At 40.2% G+C, this 25,645-nt stretch overlaps 1 protein-coding gene across 1 annotated transcript in view; it reads left to right on the top strand.

The window, feature by feature from the left end:
• Window positions 1-25,645, top strand: part of INTS4 (integrator complex subunit 4) — a 122,889-nt gene that overhangs the window by 83,178 nt on the left and 14,066 nt on the right. Inside the window, exons 14-18 of the mRNA XM_023209327.3 lie at window positions 519-652; window positions 2,564-2,721; window positions 12,903-12,996; window positions 17,059-17,139; window positions 18,955-19,085. Coding sequence (XP_023065095.2) covers window positions 519-652; window positions 2,564-2,721; window positions 12,903-12,996; window positions 17,059-17,139; window positions 18,955-19,085 — 598 coding nt within the window. The remainder of the gene's footprint in view (window positions 1-518; window positions 653-2,563; window positions 2,722-12,902; window positions 12,997-17,058; window positions 17,140-18,954; window positions 19,086-25,645) is intronic.

Genomic DNA, 25,645 nt, shown 5'->3' with positions numbered 1-25,645 from the left:
GGCACCACCCCAGCTCACTGCAACCTCCACCTCCTGGGTTCAAATGATTCTTCAGTCTCAGCCTCCCAAGTAGCTGGGATTACAGGCGCCTGCCACTATGCCCAGCTAATTTTTGTATTTTTAGTAGAGACAGGATTTCACCATGTTGCCCAGGCTGGTCTCAAACTCCTGACCTCAAGTGATCCACCCGCCTCAGCCTCCCAAAGTGTTGGGATTATAAGCGTGAGCCACCGCGCCTGTCCAGTATGTAATTTGATAGGCAATATAGTTACCTACTTTACAGGCAAAATCATTTCCATTTTTTTGTATTCTTGGCAGCATCTGGCATTTTTAAAAACCTTTGGTAATTGGGGGTGTGGGTGGAGTAGGGGAATGTATTTTCTTGTTTGTATTTGCGTTCCTTTGATTATTAGAAAATCATAGTCTCTTGATGGAGATTTTGGAGGTGGAAAGTGAGAGTGCCAGATTCTGCCCAGCCTTTCATACTTGCAAGTTTACTTAACCCACTGATCTATCAGATATTGCAGTTTTGGTCCTTATTTTCAATGCTGCTAAAACCTGTCCAACAATGCCAGCATTGTTCTCAGATCACACCTTCAGGCACTATGCCTACCTCCGAGACAGTCTTTCTCATCTTGTTCCTGCCTTAAGGGTATGTTGAAAACATCTGTTGTTCTTGTTTTTATTTTGCATGGGGTAGGGGTGTTTTTGTTCATGTTTTCCTTTGAGATGAGGGTCTTGTTGTGTTGCCCAGGCTGGTCTCAAACTCCTGGGCTTAAGCCATCCTCTTGGCTCAGCCTCCCAAGTCGCTGGGATTACAGGTGCGCACCACTGTGTGCAGCTTGTTTTTGGCTTTTTATTTTTCGTGCTTTGTAGTTACTAAATAGTAGAGAGCAGTCCATATATTCTCTGAAAACTTGTTCGTTCATTGTCTTTCTCTCTTGGGCTCTTTGCCGTTGTTTTATACTTTTGCAGGTATGAGTTGATGCAAAGAGAAAGATTAGACGAGTACCTGGGCCACAGCATTCACTAAGTGTTTGCTGCTATTATTATGATCCATTTCTAAATTTTCTTCTATATATCTCTAGGTTTTAAAAATAGTAACGGTTTTATTTTTAAGAAATAAGCACTTGTGGAGAATCATGGCTTTATGTAATTGTTAAAATATAACAATTTAAATTCTTGATCTAAAATATAATCTATTGCTCCAGATTCCTTTCTTCTTGCCTAGTATCAATAACGCAGGGACACCAAAAAAAAAAAAAAAAAAATGAATCATCTTAAAAGGTAAAGGATACAAAAGCAAAAGTATAAAACAATGGCAAAGAGCCCAAGAGAGAAAGACAATGAAGTAATATGTGTTTATTTAGAGGAATATATATGTATATATGGTTAGAAAACAAACTTTATAGAAGATACAAAATGAGGCCAAGCGCAGTGGCTCATGCCTGTAATCCAAGCACTTTGGGAGGCCGAGGCGGGTGGATCATCTGAGGTCAGGGGTTCATGACCAGCCTGGCCAACATGGTGAAACCTCATCTCTACTAAAAATACAAAAATTAGCTGGGCATTGCGGTGGGCACCTATAGTCCTAGCTACTCGGGAGGCTGTGGCAGGAGAATTGCTTGAACCCAGGAGGCAGAGGTTGCAATGAACCAAGATCGCATCACTGCACTCCAGCCTGGGCGACAGAATAAGACTCCATCTCAAAAAAAAAGCCAAAAAACAAAAAACAAGTAGATGCAAAATGAAAAGTGAAATACTCTTTGCTGTCTCCTTCCCATCCATCTTAAAAGGAAACCACTTTTAACAGTAAGAATAAGTATATCTGAAAGGCCAAAAAAAAAAATTTTTTTTCTCATGAAAAAATTATATGCTATATAACTTATTTGGGAATAAATCATTACTCTTCTGTCAAGTGAAAGATAAGATAGTGTTTTAAAGATAAATGTGGCTGGGCGCAGTAGCTCACGCCTGTAATCCCAGCACTTTGGGAGGCTGAGGCAGGTGGATCACCTGAGGTCGGGAGTTTGAGACCAGCCTGACCAACATGGAGAAACCCTGTCTCTACTAAAAATACAAAATTAGCTGGATGTGGTGGCACAAGTCTGTAATCCCAGCTACTCAGGAGGCTGAGGCAGGAGAATCACTTGAACCTGGTAGGCGGAGGTTACAGTGAGCCAAGATCCTACCATTGCACTCTGGGCAACAAGAGTGAAACTGTCTAAAAAAAAAAAAAAATGTAACAACAGTTTAATTTTTAGTCTCCTTCCTATGGTTGGCCCATTCATTTCAGTTAGCAATAGAAAATACTATACTTTTCTGTTCTTCTCCTGGCAGCTGTGGCTGTATTGGGTGGACCATGTTTCCATTTTGTCTTTCTCTTTAACTCCCAATGTTGCTGAGGAAGGGGAGAAAGGTTATTTATAGAATCTCCTAGCCTTTTTTCCCCTTTGTTTTGTTTAGCTCACATTTTTAATGTGCTTTTATGTGTTTGTGTGTGTGTTACCAAAAGTTGAGCCACCAAACTTAATGGCTGTATAATCCCACTGGGTTTGCTTAGTTACCAGGTAGAAAACTAGTGTCATCAGCTGTTTCTCCCAGCATCATATCTCAAGAGGATCCTTCCCAGCAGTTTCTGCAGCAGAGCCTTGAAAGAGTGTATAGTCTTCAGCACCTGGACCCTCAGGGAGCCCAGGAGCTACTGGAATTCACCATCAGGTAAGGGTAATCATCCCTTCATCTGACAGAGTTAGTGCTGTTACACTCAGCTTGACTGTTCTGAATTCTAGTGTTGGTTACTAGGCTTGATATTCTGACTCTATTGGTCTACATTCACACACAGTTTTATGGTCTGTTTATATTTGGATTAGATTTTGGTGTGAACATTTTTTAAAAGAGCTCTTTATAATTCATGACTCGATTGATGATTAGTACACAACAGAAATAGTTACAAAGAACCTATTTTTAGTTTTTTAATTTTATATATTAGGATGAGTGACCGAAATGCAAAGTAACAGTGGCTAAAACAGGAGCAAAGTTTAATTCTTTCTCATAGGCAGGACAGGGCTGAGATGACCATCAGGGATCTAGGCTTGCTCATGCTTTTTTTTTTTTTTTTTTTCCAGACAGGGTCTTGCCCTATCACCCAGGGTGGAGTGCAGTGGCATAATATCAGGTCACTGCAACTGCAGCCTCCTGGGCTCAAGTGATTGTCCCACTTCAGCCTCCCAAGTAACTGGGACCACAGGCATATGCCACTATGCCTGGCTAATTTTTTTTGGCATTTTTTATTTTGTAGGGTCGAGGTTTCACCATGGTGGCCAGGCAGGTCTCAAACTCCTTAGCTCAAGCGATCCTCCCGCCTCGACCTCCCAAAGTGCTTTAATTATAGGCGTGAGTCACTGTGTCTGGCCTAGGCTCATTGTTTCTTGTGTCTCCATCTTGTGCATCAAGCAGCCTCTCCTTAATAATCCAGAATCTAACTGTCCCCCTTGTATTCCATCCTGTGGGGAAAAGGAAACGGGAAGAGAAAGGTATCATCTCCACCCTGCAGGTTTTTTAAAGACATTTCCCAAAAGTTGTACACTCTAATTTTACTTGCATTCCATTGACTAGAACTTAAGTCACATGGCCATCTCTCACTTCAAGAAACGAGGACATACCATCTTTATTCTGGGTGACTAATGCCTGGTTTACATGCGATGACTCTAATACTCAGGAAGAATGGAAGAAAGGTACTGGGGAACAACCAAAAGGCTCTGCCAGACCTTCTCAAAATGGCCTGAAATGTTATGAAAAGAATTTAAACTCATTTGCTTTTAGCAAAAGCAGTATTGTTTGCTCTTACAAGATAAAAAAAAAAATTATATCTTTTAAGAGCAAACAATACTGCTTTTGCTAAAAGCAAATGAGTTTAAATTCTTTATTGTTTGCTCTTAAAAGTTAGAAAAATATTATATTGGCCAGGTGCAGTGGCTCATGCCTGTAATCCCAGCACTTTGGGAGACTGAGGCGGGAGGATCACTTGAGGCCAGGAGTTCAAGACCAGCCCCGTTGAGTGAAACCCCATCTCTACTAAAAATGCAAAAATTAGTCAGGTGTGGTGGCACGCGCCTGTAATCCCAGCTACTTGGGAGATTGAGGCACAAGAATCGCTTGAACTCAGGAGGCGGAGGTTGCAGTGAGCCAAGGTCACACCACTGCACTCCAGCCTGGGCAACAGAGTAAGACTCCATCTCAAAAGAAAAAAAAAAAAGAAAAATATTATATCATTTGTATCTTGGTTGAGATCTCTTTTGATCTGCCCCAAAGAGTATTTGGTATCAGCCACATTCAGTTAATAATTTTTAGTGGATGATTTCATTCCATACACTAAGGAACAAACTCTGTGCTAGATACAGATCAGCTAGATAGGATTCTGCCCTTAGAGAGCCCATGTAGACAAGATGAATATAGACAAAGACTTATGATGGTGGATAACAGCGCTTTGTACTTTATTCATACTTTCCTGTCCATTATTGCATCTTAATATGTTATAAAGCAGGCCAACTGAACCATCCTCCAAGTTATGTTTTCCCATTGTATTAGGTCATTCATTGACTTAGCAGCATTAACTATTTGTTTATTCTAATAAGCCAGTTGCTGAGGGTAGAGAGAAATAAGAAATGACATTTGTTCTTAAGGTACTCACTGTTTATTACAGGACCCAGAAATCATCAGTTTAATAAATGATACAGTGAAGAGAAGCATAGATGCTGTGGAAAAACAGATGAAAGTCCCCGACCCATCACAGTAGTGGTGGTGAGGGATGCTTTACAAAGGAGAAGATCCTTTAGCTAGTATGAAATGATAACTGAGCATGTCAGTTTTGCAGTCCATGTGCAGAAGAGAATTCCAACTTCAGTGGACATTAGAAGATCTGGGAGACCTGAGAGAGGACAGCCCCCTAGAACTGCAGTGGTTTAGTGTAGTGATTGAGTAAATGGAGCTTTGAAGGCAGACTCATTTTGGTTAACGTCTGAGCCAATACAGTCATGCACTGAATAACAACGTTGTGGTGGTCCCATGATTATATTTTTACTGTACCTTTTTTATGTTTAAATATACAAATATTTACCATATTTACCAGTGTTTACCATTGTAACCAGTGTTACAGTTGCCTACAGTATTTAGTACAGTAATGTGCTGTACAGATTTGAAGCCTAGGAGCAACAGACTATACCATATAGCCTAGGTGTGTAGGAGGTTATACCATTTAGATTTGTATAATATACTCTATGATGTTTGTGTGACAAAATCACATAACAGTGTACATCTCAGAATATATCTCCATCGTTAAGCAACACATGACTTGTAGTTGTTTGATCTTAGTCATAAGCTTATCGCTCAGGGTTCATTTGCAGAAAACAAAATAGGCTTTTAACTAAGCAGAAAGAAATTTATTACAGAATGTTACATGGCTCACAGAGTTGTTGGAAAGGCTAAAGAAACAGACTAGTGGAATATCCACGACTGATTTCCGAGCCACACAACGAGTGGACCACCGAGGAGGCTGATGTTCCTGCTATGATCAGGAAGCTGCCTATTGAGTCAGGATGCTACCAATAAAGCTACTGGCTCCAGAACCATGTCTTGCATTCTGCCTTTCTCCCCACTTAACATTGTTCCCCATGCAAAATCCATGCGAATGTGTTTGATTGACTGATAATAAATCATGTCTGGAACCTAGCTCAAGGGAATCTGAGAAATGCAGTTTTTAACTTTGCAGCTTATGTAGTTTTGGAAGATACAGTAGATGAAGATAGGAATACCACATGTGAGTGAGCCAAATCCAGTGTATGCCATAAGTACCAACTGCTGTTAACTCCAGTTTACTCACCTGGGGGACTTGATGACTTGCTGGGTACAGGGGTGGGAGTGAGGAACTGAGAGAGATAAATGGGTGGTTTGATACTCTAGTAATCCAATAAAAAGTTGAGGGTGTCCTGGGCTCCCCTGGGAGTGCCATAGGCTTGGGCTGGACAGGCTGTGGGGAGAATGCTGGGTAGGTGGGTGCAGCTGCAGCCACAGGAGAGCCAGAGCGTGCAGCATGTGTCCAGTGTGAGCCTCCTGAGCTTCCACCTGGGTCACATAGTCTTTGTGCCCCTGGGAAGCCTCTAGAAGCCACACAGAGGCTCACAGCAACTCTCATGCCCTGGAGGGTCTCACCAGCTACTCCAGTGATGGGACCCCAGTAGCTCTGGGACCCACGCAGGGATGATTCACAAAGTCCCTACCAAGCACAGGCCTTCACAGTTCAACAAAAAAATCCTACTGTTGACTTGATTTTCAAAAATCATCGGAGGAGATCACACTAGAAATGATAGATACTGCAAGAAACAAAGCTTGAGTGAAAGCTTGTTACCATAATGAATGGACTCACACATATCACTGCTTTGCAGTGATAGCATCAACCAAAAGGGCCGCAGAATATGAATCATTCACAAGTTGAAACACTGCAAAGACGGCTGTGTGGTGTGAAGAAGCTGCATTAGCTGCACAGGCTAAGCCCAAATGATACTCTGAATGGCAGAGTGTTCGCCTGAATACCATCACTGTAATCAGTAACAATAAAAGGGATAACTGAATTTTTTTTAAGGTTGAAAAGATTTTAGCACTACAGTTTGTTGCCACTGTACATTGAATCATATACTTGATATTTATTGTGTGTCTGTGATGTGCCAGTAACAGTACTCTAAACTAGGGGTCATCAAACTACAGCCTGTGGACCAAAGCTGGCCTGTTGCCTGCTTTTGTATGTAAGATCTGATTGAAGCACAGCCACACTCATTTGTTTAGGTATTGTCTGTAGCTGCTTTCATGCTACAATCAGAGTTGAGTAGTTGCCACAGAGACCATATGGCCTGTAAAATCTAATATATTTACTATCTGACCTTTTATAGAAAAAATTTGCTGACCCTGCTGTAAGCTCTGGGCAGTCCACAGCTCTGTAAGCAGAGATTCCAGTCCTTTCTGTACCTCTTGTGAAGTGATTTCTCTTCTCCCTCAACAAAGTGCTTAGTTTTGGAGGCCACTGAACGAGGTTGTTGGCCCTGAGCCCCGTAATATAAAGTCTACTTCCTGACTCATCCCCACCTAAATAAACATTTAGATTTTGTCCTTGACAATTTTATCCTGTTGGCACTAAAGCAAGTGCAAAAGGCACAAAAGCTAGCCAATTTAGTGATCAGCTGCAGCACTGGCTCTTAGAAGATACTCGCCTTCATGGTCTGGGTTTCCTGAAGTGATAGTCTTGCTGGGCAGTGGCTGGCCAGATCACTGTTCTAAGTTCGGGACTCTGTGTTTCTAGCTTGAGTGTGTATTCAGGAGCATAGGCAGGATGGTGAAAAATCTGGAAAGGGAAGCAGATGGACCATAGCACTGAGGGCACCAGCGATGCTTTACAACCATCATTGCAGACATGAAGTAATTTGCTAAGAGGAGGCAGAACCAGGACTTGAGTTCAGCTTTGTCAACTCTAAAATCCATATTCTGTGATGTGCAGTGATAAACGGGATTCCTGTATCACATGAGATTAGATCAGTTGACCCCTGGGGTTCTCCACAACTTACACTTTCTGAGTTGTTATGGAGTGAAATGTTAGCCTTTCATACAGAAGGTTCTCTGATGAGGACTGGAGCCATGTATTTGTTAGTATGAGTGTAAAACAAATTTCACTGTCATACACAATGCCCTGTTTTGTAATCCAAACAGCCATTTAACCCAATGAAGTTCTCACCTATGAGCCAGATGCTGTGGCTTGCGCCTGTAGAACTGTTGTGAAGATTATTGTAATAATATGTGGTAAAAGCATTTTGAGAACATCAGTTACATAGATAATAGTTGGACATTTATGGATGTTTGCTTTAAAATTTAAACTAAGTATGGCTTATTTGACATACTGGACATGCTCTTGACATTTTGTAAGTAAATCAAATTTTATAAATGTAATCATGTTTAAATTCACTAAGCAGGATTGAAGGGGATTGTTTTTTAAGGAATGCTGCAGTCATTTGTCTGCTATTTCTCAGTATGAATAGTGACCTCCTGTCTTTCAAAGTTTACATTTTTGTGTAAGTCCATGAAAATGCTGTTGCTATACACACTGTTGTTTCAGGAACCATATCACCTTAGAAGTGTTCTATAATAGAGAATTGTTCTTTTGGAGTAAAATAGCTCATTATAATCTGAAACAGAAGGGACTTCATTTATGAGAAATAGGAAGAAACGTACTACTTTTCTTATGGGAATTCTTTTACATACTAACCATTGAAGAACATGGGATTTTTTAGTTGAATTCTTTAAAATCCTCTTTTTGCTTTAAAACTTTTATTGTCTTTAAGGGAGAGCGCCTATTTTGTAGTATGGGAACTGGTCTAGTAATTAAAGAGTAGAAATACACGTTTGTAATCTGTAATTATCTAGGCACAGGAATAAAGGTGGCGTTTTAGAAGTCATCAAGACTTTGTGTTTATTTTGTATTTCCTAACATTCCTTTTTGCTCTACTAAGCTACTAAGAGACATTAATTATAAATTTGATTTTTAGAGATTCTAAGAGATTGAAAAAAATAAACTACATTTGATTTGCACATCCAGAATCTTTCTATCTTTAATAGTGATTTAAATAATTCAGCCTATTATGTAAGCTTAAAAAGAGTCACACGATATGTAAATGTGTTTACACATAGTGGCATAGTGGCATCATATAGATTGCTAATGTGTGTGTTCCTGGGAGGAACTGTTTTGCTCTGCCTGATAGCATCTATAGAAAAGTGGCCTAGTGTATCCAGTTTGTGTGTGTGTGTGTGTGTGTGGAGACGGAGTCTTCCTCTGTCGTTCAGGCTAGAGTGCAGTGGTGCGATCTCAGTTCACTGCAACCTCTGCCTCCCAGGTTCAAACAATTTTCCTGCCCCAGCCTCCCGAATAGCTGGGACTACAGGCATACTCTGCCATGCCTGGCTAATTTTTTGTATTTTAGTAGAGATGGGGTTTCACCATGTTGCCCAGGCTGGTCTCGAACTCCTGAGCTCAGGCAATCCACCCGCCTTGGCCTCCTGAAGTGCTGGGATTACAGGCGTGAGCCACTGCGCCCAGCCGTATCTAGTTTTAAATTAGTTTTGGTCTCATCTGTGTTTGATGTAGTTAATAAATAAATGAAAAGAGTTTAATAGCAAATAAATAAATGAGATGCAATATGATATGGTTAAAAAAATACTTTTGGAAGTCAGAGCTAACTCTGTCTAGTTCATGTCCTGTTTTGTTGTTTATTCTGTGACCTTAGGCAAGCCACCTAAATTCTGATCTTTAGTTTCCTGTTCAGTGAAATAGGATTAATTGCAATTCATATTGTGAGGATTAAGTGAGCTCAAGTAAGGAAACAGCTAGCACAGTACAGTGCACATAGAATGTGCTCAGTGTACCTTTCTCATTAGAGCCTATAGTCTCGTGATGGATGTCTAGACTGAAGCTTCCTGAGAAGCCTCATAAGCATAAAGAGATAAAGAGAGGAAACACTGTGACACAGAGGATTTTTCCCAGAGCTAACAAGTTTCCATTTTTGTTTGTACAGAAGTTCAGATTTCTTATGGCTAATTGTGTTGGATTGGGTTACATCTTGTTCTGTGCACTTCAGAACAACTGCTACAATTCCGGGGCAGGGGAATAAAGTAACACTTGGAATCAGTTAGTTAATGTACAGTCAGTTGGTCTGTATTCTGTATAATTGTCATACAAGGCAGAATCTTCCTGGAGAGGAAACACAAATGCTTCTGAAGTAGAATACTTCAGGGCTGTCTCTTGCAAGAGAAATATCAGAGAAGTGAAAGGAAGAGACCATCTGGCCACCAAACTCACAGTTCACAGTTGGGCTTAGCTAGTCTGTGGTCTTGGCTTTCATTGTGCTGGGTTCCCATGCTTTGGGTAGGCCTTCCAGGACCAGTTCAAGCAACCCAAACAAATAAGAAGTGATATATATCATACATTAATTCTTCAATCACTTTGAGAGTAATTTACTCTGTGCTCCTTTGTAGGCATCTCCTTCTTGATGTCAAAGTCCCTAGGAGGCATCTTTAACTATCAGAGTGTTACCCGCCAAGCATGGGATGAGAGGAAGTGGCATAGTCCAGTGGACAGTTTTTTCTAGGCTACTGTGAAACCTGATGTGTTATGCCAGCTCTGAAACAGACAGCTTCCCAAGTGACTGAAACCTTAAGGTTTCCCACAGTTTCCATTTCTATTCAGAATTTAATGTTGCTATTAAAAAGTAATGAGGCGGCTTTCTATGAATGCTGAGATGGTTAGGTAATACACAAACACATACATACATTCCTCCCCTAAAAAAGAAGAAAGCAAAGAAAACCAATACTTTTTGTAAATGCATGGCATATCTCAAAATTCAAAAGAAACTGGTAATAGTAGTTGCCTCCGGGAAGGTGTATAAGGTGGCAGGGCTACAGGGTACAGGCATAGGAAGGGGGACTAATTTAATTTAATTTAATTGTATATCCTTTGAATTCTACACCTTAAGTATGTGTTACCTATTCAAAAAATTAAATGTTTTAAATCACCACTAATTCTAGCACAACTATTTTATTTGTGTATGACACTTTCTAGTTTCTTACTGTAGGCAGATATTTTTTTTTTTTTTTTGAGACGGAGTCCCGGGCCCAGGCTGGAGTGCCCGGGCTGGAGTGCAGTGGCCAGATCTCGGCTCACTGCAAGCTCCGCCTCCCGGGTTTACACCATTCTCCTGCCTCAGCCTCCCGAGTAGCTGGGACTACAGGCGCCCGCCACCTCGCCCGGCTAGTTTTTTGTATTTTTTTTTTTTTTAGTAGAGACGGGGTTTCACAGTGTTAGCCAGGATGGTCTCGATCTCCTGACCTCGTGATCCGCCCGTCTCGGCCTCCCAAAGTGCTGGGATTACAGGCTGAGCCACTGCACCCGGCCGGCAGATATGTTTTCATATGGTTACAATCATTGTGTCTATACTTATATCCAGTTAGGATGCTTTTCACAAGCTAGCTTATAATGGCCATTTATTTGCTGCTGTGATCTGAAAGTTTATGTCTCCCCCAAATTCATATACTGAAATCTTAACCCACAAGGTGATGTTATGAGGAAGTAAGGTCTTTGGGAGGTGATTAGGTCATGAGAGTAGAACCTTCATGAATGAGATTAATAACCTTTAAAAGAGGCCTAAGGGAGCTCATTTGTGACTTCCACCATATGAAGATACATGTAGAAGGTACAACCTATGAGGAAATGAGCCCTCACTAGAAACCAAATCTGTAGGTGCCTTGATATTGGACTTCCCAGCCTATACAACTGTGAGAAATAAATTTTGGTTGTTTATAACCCACCCAGTCTATGATATTTTGTTGTAGCAGTTGAATGACTAAGATGTTTTTCCAGATGTCCAGAAATTGGAGATATGGTATGATTAAGTGGCTTGTTTATATCATTGAGGCCCCAGTTTCTCTATTTCTCTTTGAACTTTTCTTGTCTTCAGCATTGGCTTTATCTTAAGGATTTCCCCCCTTAGAGTTACAGTATGCTGCCAATGGCAATCAGGGCTATAAGCACCCTTGTCCAGTCCAGCGAGAGACAGACACCATGGAATATAAGTACTTTCATCTGAACTGATAAGGTCAACACAGGTCACATATCCAGACGGATAATATGCACTAATTGGCTTAGTTCAATCAGATACTACTTGGAATTGGGCTTGGGGACATGTTCCCTTGAACAAAATCAGAGTTCAGTTAGTAATAAAGAAGTGGAGAATGGTTAACTAGACAGGCAACCAACAGTGTCTACCATAATACCTTTTTAAAAAATCATGTTTTTTTCTGATACAAAAAAGTACTTGTTCATTGTCTTAAAAACTCAGAAAATAAAGCATAGTTGGGAGAAGGTACTAAAGAGTACCCTATTACCACTATCCAGAAAACCAACTCAATGTATTCTTCTCCTCTGTATAGTTTGTACATCATTGAGATCATACACCTTATTAACCATTTCGTATTTTAATGACTATAAAATATTTATTTGGGCTGGGGGCGGTGGTTCACGCCTGTAATCCCAACACTTTGAGAGGCTGAGGCAGGCAGATCACGAGGTCAGGAGTTGGAGACCAGCCTGGCTAACATGGTGAAGCAATGTCTCTACTAAAAATACAAAAATTGGCTGGGCATGGTGGTGTGCGCCTGTAATCCCAGCTACTCAGGAGGCTGAGACAGGAGAATTGCTTGAACCCAGGAGGTGGAGGTTGCAGTGAGCCAAGATCACGCCACTCTACTCCAGCCTGGGCAACAAAGCGAGACTCCACCGCCCCCCAAAAAAAAAACATGGGTGCAGCAAACCATCATGGCACGTATATACCTATGTAACAAACCTGCATGTTCTGTGTATGTACCCCAGGACTTTAAGTATAATAATAATAAAAAATTTACTTGATTGGATGCATCGTAATTTATTCAATGTTTCTTTCACCATTGAATAAGTAGTTACTGAGTTTTTACTCTAATAGTCCACATAACAATGAATATTATGGCCCATAAAGTGTTTCATTTCTGTTGAATATTTCTCTTAGTATTACTTTTCAGTGTAAAGCTGTGAATCAAAATATTTTACCATATATGTGCATTTATAACAGTACGGTTTTGCTTTCCAAAAGGGTTACATCAGCTTAAACTACTATCATAGTGTGAGTGAACCAATTTTATTATAACCACTCCAGCATTCAGTGTTGTCATTTAAAAATGTATGACCAGTTTACTAGATATAAAATGGTAAAATGCTTTTGACATGATCTTTATGTTGGTGGCATTATCCTGTGTTTGCCTTGTTTTATTCACTATAGGGATCTGCAAAGACTTGGAGAACTTCAGTCTGAATTGGCAGGAGTAGCTGATTTCTCTGCCACCTATCTTCGCTGTCAACTACTTCTCATCAAGGTTGGTTTGTATCCATTCCGTTTATGATTGTGATGCTAAAAATGCATCTTTGTGGATCCAGCAGTGTGTGAGGCCATAAGTTGCAAAACTTATGGTCTTAATGTAACCACTTGACAATGGAGAAATTATGTACTCTGCAGTGTGATTACATTTGTCTCTAATTAACAAAATATTAACTCATATAGGAATTTGTAAATTTTGGGAGAATTCCTTTATCATAATGTAATTAGAGCAGATTGGATAATCATTTTAGTTAGAATCCCAAGGTTGTAAATGTTTTGTATAATTTGATTAGCAAAGGAATTATATAAAGTTTTAGACTATTTTCTTAAAATGCTCATTTGAAGGTGAGGTGTGGTGACTCACACCTGTAATCTTAGCACTTTGGGAGGCCAAGGCAGGAGGATCGCTTGAGCTCAAGAGACCAGCCTGAGCAACATAGTGACACCTCATCTCTATAAGAAAATTTAAAAATAGGTGGGTGTGGTGGTGCATTCCTGTATATCCAGCCACTCAGTTGGAGTTGGGAGGACTACTTGAGCCTAGGAGGTCAAGGCTGCAGTGAGATTGCACTCCATCCTGGAGGACAGACCAAGATCCTGTCTTTAAAGAAAACAAACAAACAAAAAAACAAAAAAACTCATTGCACTTCATCAAAGTTAAAAAGTTAATTTCATTGCTCTCAAAAGGACCAACTTGCTGGCATTTCTTACTTAGTAGTCAGCTATACACAGAATTGGTACCCAAGAATCTATTTAGTTTTGCTGAGTTAAAAAACAATTAAATGAGTTCAGTATCTTTCAGCTTCTGTAGCAGAATTTTACTATAAATTTTGGCACAGAATTTAGAAGAGCCCTTCTCACTTTACAAACTTTTATCTTGGCCCTAGTTCAAAATGTTCTTTGTTTTCAAAGTGATTAATGGTATTTGACTAAAGTCAGAGTAAATCAGGGAGTCAAAAGTTATTTTCTACTGTGTGATCTTGTGCTAAATGTTATATATACAGTTGTGCAGGTGTGCGTATACATGTAAAGGTGGGTATGTATACTTGGTACTTAAATGGTCCTTGTTAGGTTAGATATGTTCTTTCTAATGTATATATCTGTGTAATCACCACCACAGGCAAGTCATAGAACATTTTCATCACTCCAAGAAGTTCCTTCATGCCCCTTTGCAAAGTTGTTTAAATGGCTTTTCCAAGCCTCTGTGAAACCCCAGGAATTCAAGGAGGCCATGGAGAAGAATCTACTTTTCTATAGTAGCAAACGATGGGTGAGGAAAGGGAAGCGATTGCTCCTAAAAAGAACACATAATTGTTGGTTATTCAATGACAAGGGGTGACATTGTAGGTAAGGGGCCGAGCCAGAACCCAAGGCAAGTGTATTTAATAACAGGAAAAAAGCTAAATAAATTGTGGTACAGCTACCTAGCAGTATATTCTGTAGTCAGTAATGATCTTTATGATCTATACTTAGGGTGTAATGTTATGTACCCAAAAGAAGGGGAGCCAGTCATAATCCTAAAAGACAGTCCACAACATCATAGTCCTAAACTGTTTAAATTCCACAAGACTAAAATCCCAAAAACCATAGCCTGGAAAAGATCAAAATCCCCAGAATACAATTATGGAAGAAATAATTTAAAAAATTTAAACATATTTGTTTATTTTTTAAAGGGAAATTTATTTGAGAAACATAAAAACACAACAGAGTACTTTACCACTTAATATAATAAAATAGACAATAACAACAAATTTGCAAGCATAAACACTCAGGTTACTAATGACAGTTGGGTGGGTATAACAGTTATGAGCAGATGAGCCATATTTATAAAGAAATTGGTCATAAAGGGAAAGGTATAAATGCATATCACTTGGTTGTTACTTGCGTATACCCAGTTTTTAACTGTGGTCATCTGAAATACTGTACCCAGCAACCTCAAGTCTTTTGACGAGATTGATAGAAACTGTGTTGGGTCACCACTGCATATGCAGTCACCCAAAGAGCTGAGATCTCAAGAAATTTTATCTTTCACAAATGCAGATGTACGAAAAGGATATCTCTTCATTTATCGAGGAAGTTTCAACATTTTATGTACACACTCAATGCTTATACACAAAGTCAGTATTGTGATAATGCAGTTTCATGGAGTCAGATTTCTGATATCCAAGCAGCAGAACCCAGAGAGTCCATGTTGCCCTTTTGTCTTTTTTTTTTTTTGACACAGGGTCTCACCCTGTCACCCAGGCGGAATACAGTGGTGTGATCTCGGCTCACTGCTGCAACCTCTGCCTCTTGGGTTCAAGCAATTCTCCTGTCTCAGCCTCCCAAGTAGCTGGGATTACAGGTGTGCACCACCACGCCTGGCTAATTTTTGTATTTTTAGTAGAGACAGGGTTTTGCCATGTTGGTCAGGCTGGTCTCTAACTCCTGACCTCAGGTCATCCACCTGCCTCGGCCTTCCAAAGTACTGAGATTACAGGCATGAGCCACCGCTCCTAGCCCATTTTGTCTTTAGTATTTGTTCTCTCCTGGCCACTGGCTGATTGGATGGTGCCTGCCAACATTGAGGGCAGGTAGTCTCCGCCTAATACACTCAGATTTATACACTAATCTCTTCTGGAAACACTCTCATAGACATACTCTCAATGTGTAAAACAAAATAATGTTTTACCAGGTTTCTGATATTCCTTAATCTAGTCAAGTTGATACCTAAAATTAGGTCCACAAGTCCACCCCTTGTCAGCTTGGCACTCATACGCATCTCCTTAAGCCATACTTAATTTCCAAATAAAGACAATAACAAGGTAATAGTTGTGCCTAACATGATACAGCTAACATGATGCAGCTATCCTGCATACAACCCAAAACACACTAACCACTTCCCCAGAATTTGGATGTCAGGATTTCAACATTTGGGATTGCATGTTTTGGGATTATGATCTAATCCCCAAACTTAATTCTGCTTTCTGACTACAACTATCAAAAAAAAACATGCATACAAGAAATGATTAGAAGTAAATATTCCAGAAATTCCTATAGTTTATCTATAGTTTAGACCTACTGCTGTTTAATCTGATAGCCACCAGATCCATGGGACTCTTGAGCAGTTGAAAAGTTGTTAGTCCAAACTGAGATGTGTTATTAAGTGCAAAATACACACTGGATTTCTTAGACTTAGTATGAAAAGAAAATGTAAACTGTCTAATTAATAATTTAAAAAATACTGCGTGGTGAAATGTTAATATCTTGGATATACTGGGTTAAATAAACTTTTTAAAAAAATTAACTTAGTCTTTGTATCTTCAAAATTAACTTACATCTTTGTAATTTAAAAACTGTGGCTACAAGAATATTTAAAATTACATATATATAGCTCATGTTATATTTCTATTGGACAGTGTCAGTCTAGGTTTTCTGTAATATCATTTGATTACATCTGTAATTCAGAAGGACTGAGAAAGTAAGAGGCTGTCACAGAAGTTTGTGCAAGAGATGAGGTCATGTGGATGGATAGGTGAGGAGAGAGATGGAAGGTAAAATTGTGGCTCTTAGTGATGGTTTTGAATGTAGAAAGACTGAAAGAGAGAGAAATCTAGGAAAGCTGCTAGATTTCTAGTTGGGTATGTTGGCAAAGTGGTTGGGGGCAGGTGTCATTCATCACATAATGAGCATAGGGGAAAAGAAAAAAGAACCACAGTCAAGGAAGAAGTATCTAGGTGACTTAGGTTAGTCCAGTGGCTCTGGGAACAAGGAGTGCCTAGAGCCCGGAAGCTGGCTGGCCTGCGCATTCTGGTGAAGCTTTCATGGTTCCCGTCCTCTGCTTCCAGAAGCACTGATCTGTGACACAGAGCTTTCGGGCCAGGAATTGGATCAAATGGTTTAGCCCAAACCATTGGTCTCATCTTTCTCCATAATAAATACAGCTTATTGGATTAAAAGAATAAGATTGAGAAGTCCTGTTCATGGTAGACTTTCAAAGGAAAACAAAAATGTAAATCCCAAATGATATGCCAGTCTTTGTGACCTCTGTATTCTGTTCCCTCCTGATTTGTCTGTGTAGGCCTTGCAGGAAAAGTTGTGGAATGTAGCTGCCCCTTTGTATTTGAAGCAGAGTGATTTGGCCTCAGCAGCAGCGAAACAGGTAAGCTTATTCAGACCTTCCCTTCAAATAGGTCTCTCGCCAGGAATTGTCCAGTCCAAGGCAGAGCCAGAGGCCTTCCTATAGTTCTCCACCTCTGGTGTGGCCTCCCTAATTTTAGGTTAGGACAGAAGTTAGTGATATGAGAAGGAGCGTAAGTAGGGGACACAGCGCTCACTTTGGACTCAGGGGACCTGTCCTAGTCCCAGGTCTTCCTCTGATTTGCTGAGTGATATTGAGCAAGTTACTTAAATTCCCTGGATTTTTTCTCTTCTATAAAATGTGGCAGTTGGGCCAGGCGCGGAGGTTCACGCCTGTAATCCCAGCACTTTGGGAGGCTGAGACGGGCGTATCACTTAAGGTTAGGAGTTTGAGACTAGCCTGGCCAACATGGTGAAACCCTGTCTTTACTATCATGAATCTTTCATCTGAAAATGTAGCCCAACTCAATTAAGGTTGTTTATATCTTTAGCCTGTACCATCTCTTCAACGTTAAAAGGTCCTTACATATCTGGGTAGTTCATTAAGTAGGCTTTAATTTTATTTGCCTCTAGTTTATTTCTTTTTAGCTTTGAGCAGTTCCCCTTTGTACCTAAGTATTGAGACTTGGTGATCTCTTGCAGGTCAAGTCTTCCAGATAGGAAGTCTGTAAATGACCCAGCAGGAAGCTAATGATGGTGACTGTTATTGTTACATTACAGTTCACTAAATGATTTCAAGTCTATTAGCTTAATTAACCCTCATAATAATCCCATGGGATAGGAATAAGTATTAAGTCTATTTTAGAGATGAGGCAGTTAAGGCTCAGCAAGGTTAAATTCATAGAGCTATAGCTAATACAGTCAGGACTTGAGACCAGATCCTCTGATACCCAGAACCTATTTTCTGCTACAGTGCTGAACTCTTGTCTGATCCAGACTCTCTCTCTCAGACCTGGTATGTGGCCTGTTGTAGAGGAGTAGAATTTAATGACTAGAACCCAATAATTGGGCCATATTGGAAGGATGGGACCAGGGAGCAATAATTTGGAAGGAAAAGAGGAAAGGAATTACCATTGCTGTTTACCAGATACTGTGATAAACACGTTGCATGCTCCGTTTGATACTTGAAACTTCATGATATTGGTACTGTTTCTTCCCTGTTTACAGAAAGGGATTGAGACACTCATGTAATTTAACTTGTCTTACTGCCAATTGTAAGAGAATCTGGAGTCATTTCTGTGACCCCAGAGTGTTCACTGGGAGGCAAGCACAGAAGGGAAAGAGAAGCATCATTTTGATGAAAGTAGCTTATTTGGATAGAACCGAGCAAGATCATGGACTTGATCTGGGGTCATAGACAGTTTTCTTGCACTTATTTCTGTCCCAAACTCCCTCAGACCAGGCCCATAGAACAGTCTGTCAGGATAACTAACATCTGGTTAATAGTTCCTGATGCTTAATTCTTGAGGACTTCCTGGGGATTGGGTTTCCATACATAATATATATTAATTTGTTCCCACAGCAGAGTGGGCTTCGTTTAGGGTAACAAGCGGTGCTTTCAGTGCTTTGCAGTTTGCTTAGTGATTAAGCTTTCTTATCTTCACATCATCAACTAAGATGATTTTATTACCAGGTCAGTCTTCTTTTTAAATAGGCAAAATAATTTATTCTCTTTTCACAAGGCATACTATACTAATTTCTTTCAACACTTAAAAGCATAGGGATGTAAAATCTCAGTTCAGAGTTTTACCTAAGGTCGTTTAACAGTAGAATTCTATGCTGCTCTCAAGTAAGACTATGATATTTTTATTGATTGTTAATTATCTTTTCTTTATAGATTATGGAAGAGACCTACAAAATGGAGTTTATGTACAGTGGTGTGGAGAATAAGCAGGTGGTGATTATACATCACATGAGACTGCAGGCCAAAGCTTTGCAGCTTATAGTAACAGCACGAACTACACGAGGGTAAGATGTGGGGTTGGCCAAAATATGTGGCATGTTCCTTTCAAAGATACTTCAAATGCATTCAGACATCACACGAAAGTTAATGATAAGTAAAATGAGATTTAGGAAAGACGACCTAAGGAATGTGTGATCTATTCATTTTTTTTCAGGTATTACAGATTCTGTTGTTGGGTCACATTAGACCCTTGGAAATCCAGTTGTGTCTCTGCCTTGCTAAAAACCCTCTGGTGACTCTCCATTACATATAGCACAACACAGGACTTTATCTGGCAATAAGGACATTCTGTATCCTCCTACTTGATAGATTTCCTTAAGAATTTATTGCCAGGGACCATTTTTCTGTTCTGAAGGGACTAATAAGCTTTTTGTCAAGCAGAAAGGATAAATTAAGAGGATGTACTGGGAAGTCAGACTACTTCGTTCAAATCTTGCTTTATCTACTTACTAGTTGTTTGGTTATGAGCCTTTCTGTACCTTGTTTCCCTGTACAAAATGAAAATGAAGATAGCATCTATCTCATGGCACTTCTATGAAGAATAAATGAGATAATACATGTAAAAATACTTAGCATGGCACTTGATACGTAATAAGAGCTCAGTGTAATTATAGCTGTAAGACTTTCAGATAAGTGGAATTGCCACATTTCATTAATTCCAAGATACACAGTTTTTATTAGTGTAACTTCTCTGAAATCAGATATTTTGATGGTGTCCCCATAGTGTTTTTTGTTTTTTACTATTTCATAAAATAAAGGTGCATCTTAAGAATAACGGCATCATAGATTTGATACAAAAAAATACTTAGGTGACTCATTAGCTCACAGACATGTTTGACGCTCAGTCAAGCCACTGTGTCAACAAGAAAAGTGGCATAGAGATATAAATATGAATGTTTAAACACAGAAATATACTAGGTCAGAAATGACATCCTGAAAAATAAAATATTTTATTTTTTCACTTATCTTGATAGTGACCTCATAAAGTCAGAGAATCATTTAATCATAAAGATATTCATATATGGCCGGGTGCGGTGGCTGACACCTGTAATCCCAGCACTTTGGGAGGCCAAGGTGGGCAGATCACGAGGTCAGGACATCGAGAGCATCTTGGCTAACATGGTGATACCCTGTCTCTACTAAAAATACATAAAATTAGCCGGGCGTGGTGGCACGCACCAGTAATCTCAGCTACTCAGGAGGCTGAGGCAGGAGAATCTATAAACCCGGGAGGCGGAGGTTGCAGTGAGCCGAAATCACACCACTACACTCCAGCCTGGGCGACAGAGCGAGACTCCGTCATAAAAAAAAAAAAAAAAAAGGCATCATATATTCATTTAACAAACGTTTAATCCCTACTATGTGCCAGTTACAGCTGAAAAAACAAAGGTGCTTGTGTGATGGCATCTATACATTTTTTTTTTTAAAGTTTTTTTTAGTTTATGTATAATTGTTACAAAAATTAAAATATTACAGGGTAAGTGAAAGTTCCCTGGTAATCTACCACTTCTAAAACAACTGCCAGTATTTCATGTGTATACTTCCAGATTTTCCCAAACCATACAAACATAGATTATAAAGGTGTGTATAATAACATAAAGGGGATCATACCATTCTTTGCTGTTCTGCCTCCTATTCCTTTCACCCAACATTATAATATACTTATCTTGTCATGTCATTCTATAAAGATACTAATATTTTTAGGTCTTTACTCAGGCTATAATATTTTATATTTTTCTTTTTTTTTCTTTTTAAAGTCTCGCTCTGTCACCCAGGCTGGAGTGCAGTAGTCCGATCTCAGCTCCTCCTCCTGGGTTCAAGCGATTCTCCTGCCTCAGCCTCCCAAGTAGCTGGGATTACAGGCGTGCAACACCATGCCCAGCTAATTTTTGTATTTTTAGTAGAGACAGGGTTTCACCATGTTGGCCAGACTAGTCTCGAACTCCTGAGCTCAGGTGATCCACCTGCCTTGGCCCCCCAAAGTGCTAGGATTACAGGCGTGAGCCACCGCACCCAGCCTATATTTTTCATTTGTATGCATTCCTGCTGTTTTTTTTTCTTTCTGAGTTTTGCTGGATTGTTTTCTTTTTTCCTCCAGGAGTTTGAAAATTATGCACCCTAATTCTAAACTCTTCAAGTGAGAGGCAGTAGAACATACTGGTTAAGAGGGCTGTGGTACCACACTGCTTGGCTTCAGATCTTGACTTTACCATTTGCAAACTAAGTAACCCTTGGACAAGTTACTTAACACTTCTTGGCCTCAGTTTGTTCTTATAAGTTAAATTGAGATTATAGTAGTACTTACCTCTTCCTCACAGGGTTATTGTAAGGGTTATTAAATTATTATATGCAAAACCATGTATTTATTTATTTATGTTATTTGTTTATGAGACAGAGTCTTGCTCTATTACCCAGGCTGGAGTGCAGTGGCGCGACCTCAACTCACTGCAACCTCTGCCTCCCGGGTCCAAGCAACTCTCATGCCTCAGCCTGCCAAGTAGCTGGGACTACAGGCATGCATCACCACGCCCAGCTAATTTTTTGTATTTTTAGGAGAGATGGGGTTTCACCATGTTGGCCATGCTGGTCTCAAACTCCTAGCCTCAAGTGAGCCACCTGCCTTGGTCTCACAAAGTGCTGGGATTACAGGTGTGAGCCACCGCCCCTGGTTGGATTATTACAGGCAAAGTCTTTAAAATGGTGTCTGTCACGTCCATTATAAATACTTGATACATGTTAACTAATATTAGTTTTAGTAATACTGTTATTACTTATATTTTTAATGAACATACTGAACTTACATTTATCAGCATAAAAAGTTAAACAGAATTTATGGTTACCTCTCTAAGATCAAGATGATCTAAGAGATCTAAGAGATCAAGATGATCTAAGATCAAGATGAAGATTTTAGTATGCTTTTGTTTGTCTCTTACTGCTTAAATAATTTGGGCCAGTTAGCTGGGCATGGTGGCTCACGCCTATAATCCCAGCACTTTGGGAGGCAGAGGCAGGTGGATCACGAGGTCAGGAGTTCAAGATCAGCCTGTCCAAGATGGTGAAACCCCATCTCTACTAAAAGTACACAAAATTAGCCAGGCGTGGTGGTGGGCGCCTGTAATCCCAGCTACTCGGGAGGCTGAGGCAAAAAATTGCTTGAACCCAGGAGGCGGAGGTTGCAGTGAGCCGAGATCGTGGCACTGCACTCCAGCCTGGGCGATAGAGACGCCATCTCAAAAAATAATAATAATAATTTAGGCCAGTTAAGGTCTAAATAATAATAACAATTTGGGCTAGATGCATTGGTTCATGCCTGTAATCCCAGACTTTGGGAGGCCAAAGTAGGAGGATTGCTTGAGCCCAGCCAGGAGTTTGACCCCAGCCTAAGCAACATAGTGAGACCCTGTCTCTAAAAAATGAAAATGAAAAATTAGCTGGACATGGGTGGTGTGCATCCTGTGGTCCTATTTACTTGAGAGGCTGAGTTGGGAGGATCCCTTGAGCCCAGGAGTTCCAGGCTGCAATGAGCCATGATCATGCCATTGCACTCCAACTTCGGCAACAGAACAAGACCCTATCTCTTAAAAATAATAACAATAATATGGCCGGGTGCGGGGGCTCACGCCTGTAATCCCAGCACTTTTGGAGGCAGAGGTGGGCGGATCACGAGGTCAGGAGATCGAGACCATCCTGGCTAACATGGTGAAACCCTATCTCTACTAAAAATACAAAAAAAATTAGCTGGGCGTGGTGGCAGGCACCTGTAATCCCAGCTACTCGGGAGGCTGAGGCAGGAGAATGGCTTGAAACCAGGAGGTGGAGCTTGCAGTGAGCCGAGATCGCGCCACTGCACTCCAGCCTGGGCAACAGAGCGAGACTCCGTCTCAAAATAATAATAATAATAAAGTAATAAAAAACAATAACTTGGAAGTTTGTTTCAGCTGCTTATGTTTTTATAATGTAGCTTATATTAATTTTTGTTTATAAATATAATCTTTTAAAGTTGTAAGTACATAATCCTTCTATATCCTTGTTTATTTTTATTTTTAATTTTTTTATAAAGTATTTTTTATTTTTAAAAATAATAGAAACATAGTTTCACTGTGTTGCCCAGGCCAGTCTTGAACTCCTGAACTCAAAGGATCCTCCCACCTCAGCCTCCCAAAGTGCTAGGATTACAGACGTGAGCCACCACTTATAATCTTTATAAGTTTAGCTCCAGCTTTGCCATCACTGTTCTCCGTCGCCTTTTAAATTCCTTTGCTCTCATACATAAATGGAATTCTTTTCCAATATTTCCATATTGCTATGGTGCCTTTATTTATTTATTTTATTGGGCGACCCCCGCCAAACCAGAATAGTTTCATAGAGACTCTCTGCCTCTGCTATGTTCGTTCCCTTTTAGTATTTAATGTTCCAGTTGGATGTCTTATGTCAGTCTGGTTCTCTTCCCTACAGCTTATTTTTCATGCTGACACCTTTAAAATTTTCTTTCTTTAATTTCACCAGGATATGTCTAGGTATGTGTTTTCTTTCAATATTCTTGCTGATCTTCAGTGGGAGTTTGAAGTATCAGCTGTTTTTAGCTCGGGGATTTTCTTTTTCCTCCATTATTTCTTTACTTCTATACACTTTAGTCTGTCACACTGAACATTGGATTTTCTGGATCTGTTTTTCCTATACCTTTTCTTTTGTAATTTCAGTTGCTTTGTTTTTCTATTCTATATTCTGAGTAAATTCTTTTTTTTTTTTTTGAGACAGAGTTTTGCTCTTGATGCCCTAGCTGGAGTGTAATGGCACAGTCTCAGCTCCCTGCAACCTCCACCTCCCAGGTTCAAGCGATTCTCCTGCCTCAGTCTCCCAAGTAGCTGGGATTACAGGCATGCGCCACCACACCCGGCTAATTTTGTATTTTTAGTAGAGACAGGGTTTCTCCATGTTTGGTCAGTCTGGTCTTGAACTTCTGACCTCGGGTGATCCACCCACCTCAGCCTCCCAAAGTGTTGGAATTACAGGCCTGAGCCACCGCACCTGGCCAGTAAATTCTTTAATATGCTCTTTTTAGTTTATCATTTCAGTTTACATTGTTGTTGATTCCACTGTTCTGAACTGTTGACTTTGATTTCATTATTTCTAAGTGTGCTTCTCTACTATTTTTTTCCTTTTTTTTTTTCCTGCTGTAAAGCTTCTCATCTTCTCATCTGCTGTTTCTGTAGCAGTTTCTCTTGCTTTATCAGTGTAATATCCTTTTAAATCCCTGTTAACTCTCACTGAGGTTGTTGATTAGAATTTTTTTTTTTTTTTTTTTTTTATTGAGACGGAGTCTCGCTCTGTCGCCCAGGCTGGAGTGCAGTGGCCAGATCTCAGCTCACTGCAAGCTCCACCTCCCGGGTTTACGCCATTCTCCTGCCTCAGCCTCCTGAGTAACTGGGACTACAGGCGCCCGCCACTACGCCCGGCTAGTTTTTTGTATTTTTTTTTAGTAGAGACGGGGTTTCACTGTGTTAGCCAGGATGGTCTCGATCTCCTGACCTCGTGATCCGCCCGTCTCGGCCTCCCAAAGTGCTGGGATTACAGGCTTGAGCCACCGCGCCCGGCCTGATTAGAATTTTTAAAACAGTTTTCTGTGCTTTCTTGCCTTAACTGTTTTTGAGAACTGCTTGGTCTCATTTACAGCTCCTGATTGTCGTTTACAACACCTAGTCATTTTCCATTGTCTTTGCATACTTCCAATGAAAGTCTAGACTAGTTTAAATTGGTAATTTGTATTCTTCTTTAATGATTGTTAGCCCCGAGTGAGCCTCACTTTCATAGCTTTCCTTCCCTCACACCAAAGGAAAAGTAGGAGTTCTTAGTATTAGAGGCCTACTTCATATATATGGCATGTTGAAGAGGATGCCTGGTGTTTTTTGACGTTTGGGGAGAGTTCCCAAATCTTTTTGTATTTTACTGCCTGGAGTCTCTGCAAGATGATTCTCTATATAATCAGGGAAATAAATAAGGAAATGTCACTGCTTGGCCAAATTGCTTGTTTTTGTGCCCCTGCTTGGCTGGAATTCTCCCTTCTAGCCCTCTTACTCCTTGTGGTCTTTGGTGGGTGACCTCACTATGAAATTTCACTTCCATTTCTGGTAGAAGATTAGTTTAAAAACTATCAAGTGCTACTTTTTTTTTTTTTTTCAGGAAAATAATTAGAATGAATGTTGCTTCCAGAGTAGGTTTCCATTTGCCATCTACCCTCGGCCCCATTTTTTGTTCATTCAGCAAATACTTATTGAATGCTGCCTGTGCTAGGAAATGTATGATGAAGGATACAAAATCTACTCATGGAGACTATATTTTATTTTTTTTATTTTTTTTATTTTTTGAGACAGAGTCTTGCTCTGTGGCCCAGGCTGGAGTGCAGTGGCCGGATCTCAGCTCACTGCAAGCTCCACCTCCTGGGTTTACACCATTCTCTTGCCTCAGCCTCCTGAGTAGCTGAGACTACAGGTGCCCGCCACCTCATCCGGCTAGTTTTTATTTTTTAGTAGAGACGGGGTTTCACCGGGTTAGCCAGGATGGTCTC

The sequence above is a fragment of the Piliocolobus tephrosceles genome, chromosome 13 (assembly GCF_002776525.5).
Source record: "Piliocolobus tephrosceles isolate RC106 chromosome 13, ASM277652v3, whole genome shotgun sequence".
Taxonomy (NCBI): domain Eukaryota; kingdom Metazoa; phylum Chordata; class Mammalia; order Primates; family Cercopithecidae; genus Piliocolobus; species Piliocolobus tephrosceles.
The sequence above is the reverse complement of the archived record's forward strand: the minus strand, read 5'-3'. Positions and strand labels throughout refer to the sequence as shown.